At 55.2% G+C, this 7455-nt stretch overlaps 3 protein-coding genes across 3 annotated transcripts in view; 2 read left to right on the forward strand and 1 right to left on the reverse strand.

The window, feature by feature from the left end:
• RGL2 (ral guanine nucleotide dissociation stimulator like 2) overlaps positions 1-2772 on the forward strand; it is a 9907-nt gene extending 7135 nt beyond the window's left edge. Inside the window, exons 14-18 of the mRNA XM_027770222.1 lie at positions 110-208; positions 286-397; positions 501-791; positions 1899-2013; positions 2124-2772. Coding sequence (XP_027626023.1) covers positions 110-208; positions 286-397; positions 501-791; positions 1899-2013; positions 2124-2329 — 823 coding nt within the window. The 3' untranslated portion in view covers positions 2330-2772. The remainder of the gene's footprint in view (positions 1-109; positions 209-285; positions 398-500; positions 792-1898; positions 2014-2123) is intronic.
• A 1415-nt stretch (positions 2773-4187) lies between these two features.
• On the reverse strand, positions 4188-5431 carry PFDN6 (prefoldin subunit 6). The gene is made up of 4 exons (XM_006144233.3): positions 5123-5431; positions 4837-4907; positions 4633-4757; positions 4188-4392 (listed from the first exon to the last, which is right to left on the reverse strand). Exons 1-4 carry the CDS (start codon positions 5184-5186, stop codon positions 4263-4265), a joined length of 390 nt encoding a protein of 129 aa, XP_006144295.1. The 5' UTR covers positions 5187-5431; the 3' UTR covers positions 4188-4262.
• A 145-nt stretch (positions 5432-5576) lies between these two features.
• The window catches only part of WDR46 (WD repeat domain 46), a 16748-nt gene continuing 14869 nt past the window's right edge, over positions 5577-7455 (forward strand). Inside the window, exons 1-7 of the mRNA XM_027770223.1 lie at positions 5577-5919; positions 5998-6207; positions 6319-6399; positions 6524-6636; positions 6747-6834; positions 6965-7026; positions 7280-7441. Of these exons, the coding sequence (XP_027626024.1) occupies positions 5851-5919; positions 5998-6207; positions 6319-6399; positions 6524-6636; positions 6747-6834; positions 6965-7026; positions 7280-7441 (785 nt within the window). The 5' untranslated portion in view covers positions 5577-5850. The remainder of the gene's footprint in view (positions 5920-5997; positions 6208-6318; positions 6400-6523; positions 6637-6746; positions 6835-6964; positions 7027-7279; positions 7442-7455) is intronic.

Genomic DNA, 7455 nt, shown 5'->3' on the forward strand with positions numbered 1-7455 from the left:
CCGCTCACAGAGTCCCAGAGCTGACTGGCTGGGTGACAGTGGGACTCCAGGGCCCCAGCTGGGTGTGAGGGTTGGTGTTGTAGCTAACTCCTGCCCCCTGTCCCCTTCGCAGCCACCGTGTATCCTGTGAGGTGGAGCCGCCTGGTACCAGCGACCCTCCGGCCCCGCGGGTGCTCCGGCCAGCACTGGTCATCACACAGTGGACTGAGTGAGAATCAGCGGGTGGGGTGGTTTCCTCGGGACTGGCTGCTCTTCCTCTGACCTTCCTGATTCCTCCCACTCCAGCGTTCTGGGCTCTGTTGGTGGCCCCAGTCCCCTCGTGTCCTGGGACCGGCCCAGCGTCGGAGGCGATGAAGCACCGGGAACCCCTGCTCCCCTGCTGACCCGGCTGGCCCAGGTGAGTGCTGCTCCTGACTCCACCCTCGATGCTGACCCTGCGCAGTGAGCATGTCTTCCCTCACCTCCTTCCGTTCACCCTAGTCTCCCATGTTTGTCCCCAGCACATGAAGTGGCCGTCTGTCTCGTCCCTGGACTCTGCGTTGGAGAGCAGCCCCTCCCTGCACAACCCGGCTGACCCCAGCCATCTCTCTCCCCCCGCCTCCTCCCCCAGGACTTCTCGAGGTCACCGCCGCTCAGCCTCCTGTGGCTCCCCGCTGAGTGGGGGTACAGAAGGGTCCTCCAGGGGGACTGCATATGGGGGAGGAGGGTCTGGGCCAGGGGCCTCTGATTGCCGAATCATCCGAGTCCAGATGGAGCTGGGGGCAGACGGCAGTGTCTACAAGAGCATCCTGGTGAGGGAGCCCGGGGCTGGGGGCGGGTGAAGGGTGCCTTGTTGGGCTACAAGTTCTGAGGGTTGCACAGCCAGGTGGAGCTGATTCTAGTTTTAATTCTGACCTTTGGTTTCGGCAGTTAGGCTTTATTTTGATGGTGACTTTGCATTAGCCCTGCACCTTGAACTCTGGCTGGCCATATTAGATTTTAAGAATGGGAACCAGCAGAGGGCATAATGGTTACATTGCTGGGCTTCCAAATGGCTGATTATGGTTCAAGTTCCGGACCTGAACTCGAACTCGAAAGTCACTCTGGGTACATGTCCCAAATCCTGAGAGGGTAATGTAGGAGAAGGGATTGCAGCGTGGCCTTCCTCCCTGAGGGGTGATTTCTTGCTTTCTGTTGCTGTCTCTGTCTCTCTGATGAGCACATTCACTCTACAGGCAACCCCCCCAAAAACAAAACAAAACAAAACAAAACACCACTCTTGCTGGACATTAGCAACTTCCCTACAGGGAAGCAGTCCTCTTTTATTAGGTACATGGGCTGGCTTATAAAGTACTAAGAGTCACCATATTGGTTTCTCTGTTTAGTTTAAAGCATTGGGTTACAGGTGGAACCAGCAGATGGTGTAATGGTTACGTTGCTGGACTCCCATGTAGTCGACTATGGTTTGAGTCCTGGACCTGGTGGCTTAAAACTCATGCTGGGGGGTGCTGGCAGATGGCATAGTGGTTAAAGGCGCTGGACTCCCACATGGCCTACCACGGTTCAAGTCCAGATCTGGCAGCTTGCTCTCTCTGTCTCTATCTCTGGTCAAAGTTGAAAAAATAATGATAATAAATAAATAAATCTTTAAAAACAAAAGAACTCATGCTGGACACGTGTGCATGCGTGCCCAAGATCTCGAGAGGAGAGTGGACTGTGGTGTGGCCATTCCCTGGGGGAGGGGGTGATCTCTTGCTTTCTGTCTTGTCTTTGGTGAACACATGCACCCTATAGCAAAAAATCTCTCTTAAAAAAAAAATAAGTTGGGTTATAGGTAACCATTTTTGGTTGGGTCAGTGGCTGAGGATGGAAGGATGGGAAGCAGAGGGTCCCATGGTTGACTTATTGGTCTAATCCAGGTGACAAGCCAGGACAAGGCTCCAAGTGTCATCAGTCGTGTCCTTAAGAAAAACAATCGGGATTCTGCGGTGGCTTCGGAGTATGAGCTGGTGCAGCTGCTACCAGGGGAGCGAGGTAGAGGCCATGAGGGACAGGCAGACTCAGAGGAGTGCTTCCACACCTGGGCGGCGGTGGGGGCCGACTGTTTGAGTTTGACACCCAGTCCCCACCCTCTGAACCTGCAGAGCTGACCATCCCGCCCTCGGCCAACGTCTTCTACGCGATGGACGGAGTGTCCCACGACTTCCTCCTGCGGCAGCGGCGAAGGGCCTCTGCTGCTGCCCTGAGCAGTGGCCCCTCTGCCTCAGGAACTCCTCCGAGTGAAGGAGGAGGGGGCTCTTTTCCCAGGATCAAGGCCACAGGGAGGAAGATTGCCCGGGCACTGTTCTGAGGAGGAAGCCATGTTGGCTTGCAGAAGTCTTGGTGTTCATACCACATGTGGGTAGCCATCTTGAATGGAGGCTTGTATGTCACACCGTGACAGAAACGCAGAGAGGCGGCTGCCACCCCGGGGCAGTGAAGTGCCACTGGTGTACCGACAACTGAGAAAGCCACCTTGGATACCTGTGTGCAGCTCCCTACCCACCACGAGTGTGGCACACAGGAGCTGGCGCTGGGAAAGGCGTTGGCCACTGGTTTCCTGCTCCTGGCCGCATCCTAGCATGCAGGCCAAGGAGAACCAAGAAGTGGGGGGAGCAGAAAAGGCCTAAAGGCGCTGAGCCCTAGGGCAGTGGGTGATGGCAAGAAGGTTCTAATGAGTTGTTTCCCCACCCTGGGGGTTCCTGTCACTGTGACAACACTAAGATAATAAACCAAAACACTACCTGAGTTCTACCCCCTTCCCGTGCACATGAACTGGCTGCTGGGGTGGGGGTGGGGGTGCTGACTGAAGGCAGGTGCCATAGACCAAGAAGGGGCCTGCTTTCTACCCTCATGAAGAGCTGAAAGCCAGGTATGGTGAGAAGAGTTTACTCCTCTCCAGGTGACTCCACCCTTGGCTTCTTTATTTTTTAAAAAAGATTTTTGCCATCGGGCACGTGCATTCTGTAGAGAGGGAAAGTGAGGAATCACCCCCACAGGAGATGGCCATGTCACAGTCCTTTTGGGATTTCAGTCATACACCCAGCAATTTTCAAGCTGCCAGGTCCGGGACTTGAACAGCAGTCAGTTACGTGGAGGTCCATCACCTTCATCATGCCACCTGCTGGACACCGTCCCCGTTTTCTTTACTTTTTTTTTAAGAGTTATTTTATTGAACTTTATTTTATTTATTTTAATTTGACCAGAGGGACAGAGTGAGAGAAAGGGAAAGTGAGAAAGCAAGTTGCCAGGTCCAGGACTTGAACTGAAGTCAGCCATGTGGGAATTAAGCATCTTTAACCACTGCACCACCTGCCAGCCCCGCCCCTCCCATTTTCTTTACTCTTACTTTCCTCTGTTTTCACAGACCTGTATCAAGTAGTAGCCACCAAATTAATCAATGTGAAGGACTCTCCTGGCTGCAAATTTGTAAAAGAAAAAAAACATTTTGCGACAAAGAAATGGAAGAACAACTGTGCAACAAGACATAGATAAACCTGTACTCACAACCCTATAAAGCATTAAATCAGTTTAAGCTACCTTCAGATTCTAGGAGGAAAGAGGGTAAAAAGAATGAAAAAATGCCAGGGCTATTTGGAGAATGACAAGCATTCATAGCAAGGACGGTGACCACAATTTACCCTGGGGTCTCAGAACTATCACTTATTTAAGAGTTTTTTTGGTGATAGGGCATGTGAGCTCATCAGAAAGAAATTGAGAAGTCACCCCCCCACCCCCATCCCATGGCCACACAGCAATCCCTTTTCTGTTCTCTTGGGATTTGGGGCACGTATACACACGCCTGGCCTTAGTTTCAAGCCACCAGGTCTGGGACTTGAACCACATTTGGCCATGTGGGAGTCAGTGATGTAACTGTTAGGCCATCTGCTGGTCCCATGCCGTCAGTTTTTCAATTAGACATTACCAATATATTGTAAAACGTTCTGGTGTTTCTGAAAGGTTGTACCAACCAAGATAAGGGAAAGCAAAGGGCTGTATATGCAGGCAGGTCTGACACACACTGCCGATTTTCGTTTCAAGAAAAAAGGATCACCCTGCTAGCGAGTTGCAGTTGCAACAATGCGAACCTGAGAAGAGGTAGGTGGTGTATGTGGAAGGGGCTGGAGAATGGATGGAGATGATTATGCTAAGTGGCTGGTCAGAAAACATGCGAGTGTTTCTACATTTTATTAACTACAGTATAGACCCTAGCACCGCCCCACCCCCACCCCCAAACTACAAGGTCAGGCCTTCCCAGAAGTGCCTGCCTTTGCTGCCTGAGCCCTCTGGAACTCCTGCTGCAGCTGAGCAAGTGTCTCCCTCTGTTGCTCTGACTGGCGCTCCAGGTCCCGGAGCTGGGATTCGTATCGCTTTCTGCAGAGTGGGAGTGGCAAGGGAGAGAAAGGAGAAAAGGGTGGGACTTACTATGGAGGCTGCTGAAGGCAAAAGGAAACTGGTAGGGGACGTGAGATCTAGGGAAGGGAAAGGGGGTTAGAAGGGAAGGAAGGCGTTGGAGGAACTGGCTGGGGGCTATTGTGGTGAGCGACTCCCCGGCGGTTCCCCAGTGCCTCTCGGACGTCCCGGGTGCAGCGCAGGGTGGTGGGGCACACTCACATTTCAGCGGTGATATAGTCCAGCCGCTTGCCCACCGTGGCCCGGGCCTCTCCCAGCTCCTGTTTAACCAGCACCGGACCCAGAAGTTTAAAGACCACGTTGGACCCATCGAGTAGGGCCAGTTCCTGAGGGAGGAGTGAGGCACCGTGATGATGACCACAGCCAGGACAGCTCCTCCTCGCCCCCCAAATGCCAGTCCCTCACCTCCTTCACGATATTATTTTCGGTTAGTTGTGCTTCAAGCTTTTGCCTCCCTGACATGGATTTACTCAAGTCTGGGGGTGGGAGAAAAGACACGATTAGGAACATCGAGTGTGCCACCGACCCCCGCAACCGCAGCGGTAGGAAACGGCTGGGGCAGCGGGGAGCGGGGCAGCGGGGCAGCGGGGCAGCGGGCAGGGAAGGGGCCCGGGGAGCAGGAGACCCAGCTAGGTGTGGCTTTGGACTGTGCGTGGCCTGGGGAGAGCCCACCCCGACCCCACCCCCTTACCCTTCTGGAGCTGTTGATATTTTTCCACTTCTCCCTGCAGCTTCTTCTGGATCAGCTCGGCCATGGCGGGGATGAAAGCCACCCGGGGGCGAGACGGGGGCCCTGGGTCTCACTCTCGGGAGGTGACGGACCCCCTCTCCGGCTCAGCCTGCGGGTAACACTCTGCAGGGGCAGGTCCTCGGAGCACCGCGGCCTCTTCTCGTCCCCGATGTCGACGCTACCCTGCCCCGGCCGAAGAGGGGCAAAAAGAGATCCCAGCCCTCCCAACTGAAACCTGCCCACCTCACGTTGTCCCTGCAGTATTCGTGAACCCGGAAGTAAACAAGGAATGCTGGGAACAGACGGCGCGGGAAGCCGCCTTCCTACGCCGGGAAGTGTAGTTCGGCCTTGGTTCATTGCGCTTCAGTTGAGCTGTAGACTGGGCTCGCGGTTTTAGGCAAGATGGAAAGCTAGTCCGGAAGAGGAAACTGCAGCGTCACCTGGGCCCTGGCCCCAGCCTCGTGCTTTCTCCTTTACTCGGGCATAAACCGGTGCTAGCGCCCGGGGGGGCGATGCCAAGGCCTGGCCCGCCCCTCCATGGGGAGCGTGCCCTCACTCAAGATGGCGCCCAGCAGGCTTCACATCTGGTACCGCGCTGATTGGAGGAAGGTCTGAGGACTTCCGGGGGCTTGCAAGCCGACGGTGGGACAGCTGGGTTTCGCACGTGGGTTGTTGTTCGGATTGGCGGGATGGAGACGGTCCCCAAGCCGGCCAGGGGTGTCCCGCCCAAGAAGAACAAACTTCAAGTCAAGAGGAAGGTGGAGGCCTGGCTGGTCGGGGAGGGGGCGGGAGGCGGCGCGCAGGCTGCGGAGTGTCAGGTCTCTATCCACCGGTAGAAACCCCGGCGATACTGGGAGGAAGAGACCGCCGCGAGCGCCCCGGGAGCCTCTCCAGGTCCTCCTCCTAACAAGAGGAATCGCGAGCTCCGCCCGCAGAGGCCAAAGAACACTCAGGTCCAAAAGAAGTCTCGGGTCTCCAAGAAGCCCCAGGTCTCGAAGAAATCCCGACAGCGGAAGAATGCTGAGTCCCAGAAGAGCGTGTCTGGGGTGAGACCGGAACCTGACTGGTGGCGGGGCAGGTCGCCTGTGCTTTGATAGTGGGAGGGTTGATGGTCAACCCCAAAAAAACGATCTGCTAATTGCGTCTTTCGGGCCCAGGCCCAGGACCCTTTCCCAGGCCCCGCCCCCGTCCCTGTGGAGTTAGTGCAGAAGTTCCGTCGCATTGACAAATCCAAAAAGGTGAGGATTCTGCAGCTGGAGGGTGGGAGTAAGGGGTGTCTGGGTGGAGACTGGGCCAGGTGGCTTCCCAACACCCTCCATAACCTCTGGTTCTCCCACTGCTCCCTCATCAACCATGTTTTAGCTACCCCATTCTAAGTCCAAAACCCAAAGCAGACTTGAGGTGGCTGAAGACCAAGAAGAGGAAACAAGTGTCAGAAATGCTCGTTCTGAGCTGTTGCTTGCTGAGGAACCTGGGTGAGTGGACCCTCATCTTGAGCCTCCCCGTCCCTTGCTTTACAGACTCTTGTTTCTCAGTTTCATGGGAAACTGGGTGGCTGGATTGCAATCCTAACCCTCACTTTCAGGTTTCTGGAAGGAGATGATGGGGAGGACACAGCAAAGATCCGTCAGGCCGACATTGTGGAGGCTGTGGACATTGCGAGTGCTGCCAAGGTGAGCCTGGGCCGGAGGGGCCGCTGCGCTGAGTAGGGGTGCAAGGCAAGAGAAATGGGGACCAGGAGAGGCGATCATGAGCCGAACCCATTCTTTTTCCTTTTTTATTGTTCATTCTCCCCTTTCTCAGCACTTTGACCTGAATCTGCGGCAGTTTGGACCCTATAGACTGCACTATTCTCGAACTGGAAGGTGAGGTCGAATTCCACTTGAGTCCATTTCTCGAACTAAAATGCGGTTGTTCCTTTAACCTCCTAAGCCACACCCATCTACGTCCTACCCAGTGTGTTTGGGTTGTTGATGAGGACAGGGCCCTGGGTCTTGTATGACTAGGGGAGTGAGCATTTACGGCATCGTCTCTCTTTTCACCCCAAGGGTAGACCCCAGAGTGTCTGAGTCGGTGCTTCCCTGCATTAATACCCTGCTTGTCCTCCACCTACAACAGACACCTGGCTTTTGGAGGGCGTCGGGGTCACGTGGCTGCCCTTGACTGGATCACAAAGAAGCTCATGTGTGAGATCAACGTCATGGAGGCAGTGCGGGACATCCGGTGGGTGGCCTCTCTGTTGGCGGTGACCCACCTCCGATCAGTGACAGCCGCAACGCTGCTTCCCAGTGACC

The sequence above is a fragment of the Tupaia chinensis genome, unplaced genomic scaffold, assembly GCF_000334495.1.
Source record: "Tupaia chinensis unplaced genomic scaffold, TupChi_1.0 Scaffold000116_1, whole genome shotgun sequence".
NCBI classification, from domain to species: domain Eukaryota; kingdom Metazoa; phylum Chordata; class Mammalia; order Scandentia; family Tupaiidae; genus Tupaia; species Tupaia belangeri.